General features: G+C 36.4%; 1 protein-coding gene across 1 annotated transcript in view; it reads left to right on the plus strand.

Annotated features, from left to right (window-relative positions):
- LOC120243945 (olfactory receptor 8D1) overlaps positions 1-1,542 on the plus strand; it is a 3,658-nt gene continuing 2,116 nt past the window's right edge. The window contains exon 1 of the mRNA XM_039250195.1: positions 1-11. Within this exon, the coding sequence (XP_039106126.1) occupies positions 1-11 (11 nt within the window). The remainder of the gene's footprint in view (positions 12-1,542) is intronic.

Genomic DNA, 1,542 nt, shown 5'->3' on the forward strand with positions numbered 1-1,542 from the left:
ATGACTCTGAAGCTTTTGCTTCCCTCAACTGTTTATGCATTTATTAGTTTTCCTTATCTTCTTGTACAACAGCCTCCGCAACAAGTCTCTAAGAGTTATAGATACAAGGGCAGACACAATTGTAGTAGATTATTAATGATTGGGCAGAATATGAAACATAAATCCCTACCTCTTATCTACCTTTCAGGAATATTCTCAGGCCAAGAAGAGATAGAGTAAGAGTCCATTCATCTTGTTTAGTTAATGTTTTGTTTCCTTCTGGCTTTAGAAGCGTTTGCCAAAGGGCTTTACACCCTTTGAGATAAAGAACCTTCTATGCTCAAGCTCTAATCTAAAATCCTGATTTTACTCCTAACTTTTCTGTGCCACAGTGTCTTCATCTATTTAAAATAGTACCTACTATTTCAAGGGTTTTTTGAGGACTTAGGAAAGATAATATATGTAAAGCACTTAGAAGCAACATTCAGTCAATGAGGAAGAGGGATTGTTATCATCTCTAGTCTCCTTTTCTATAGGTAGACCACCTCCTCTAGGTATTATAAATTCCTTAACAAATTCAAACATGTATCCTCAGTAGGTTTCAGTAGGAAGTCTGTTTCATTCCCCTTGAAGAAGTGACAGCAAAGCATTTTGGGAGAGTCATTTTCTGTCTTGTCTTCTAAGCAAGCACAGTCTGTCTTTGCTGTTCAGTGATGACTAATGAACATCAGCCTGGGCTCATTTCAAGAGTTTCTTTTTGAAATTTCCCACCAATAGCCTTTTGACCCCAAACCTGGGCTCTTTTCCTACTCTTCTTATTGAGAAACATTCATATTCTTTGGTTCTCAGATGATTTTGGCTTGTTCTCACTTCACCTAAGACTCTCCCTTTCTTTGACCCCCTCAAAAGGAATCTGTGGCTTTCACATTGGGGAGGGAAGTCAATAGGGTAATATTTTGAATAGAATTTTTTATGTAGAACAATTGCACTTAGTGCCTACTATGTTCCAGGGACACTATTAGCATGGTGATATTTCTTACCTAAGTTGATGGATTTTTCTTTCAAACCATACAAAAAATGATATAGAAGGTGATATTGGTGGTTTCACCAAGAGGACTAAGAGATATATGACAATTTCATGCATATAATCAAGCTCTGACCATCCTGTACCTCATGTAACTCTCTTCCACACCTGTACATTCTCAAGCCACTTTTGGAACTTCCTTTTTCTCTTCAAGCGTTCTCTAAATTTCACTTATAGAAATGCACACTTTTTAATCAAGACTAAAATCTAGAATCTATAAATTAAAAGCACCAAATGTGTGTGACTATTTAAAGATTTAAAAATGTATATAACAATGATACCCACAAATAAAATCTATTCATAAACAATTGTTGCGAGCAAAATGACACAAAGACAAGACACAAAAAAGACAGACAAAGACACAACTCCAGCCGGAGGGAGAAAACTCCCCACAAGCCCCCTTGCAGTTTATTTTTATACTCTGGTAGCTGGATACATACTGAAATCTATGAGATGCATTCTTTTACCAAATAAGGACA

Source organism: Hyaena hyaena, unplaced genomic scaffold (assembly GCF_003009895.1).
Source record: "Hyaena hyaena isolate Hyena2069 unplaced genomic scaffold, ASM300989v1 scaffold_364, whole genome shotgun sequence".
Lineage (NCBI taxonomy): Eukaryota > Metazoa > Chordata > Mammalia > Carnivora > Hyaenidae > Hyaena > Hyaena hyaena.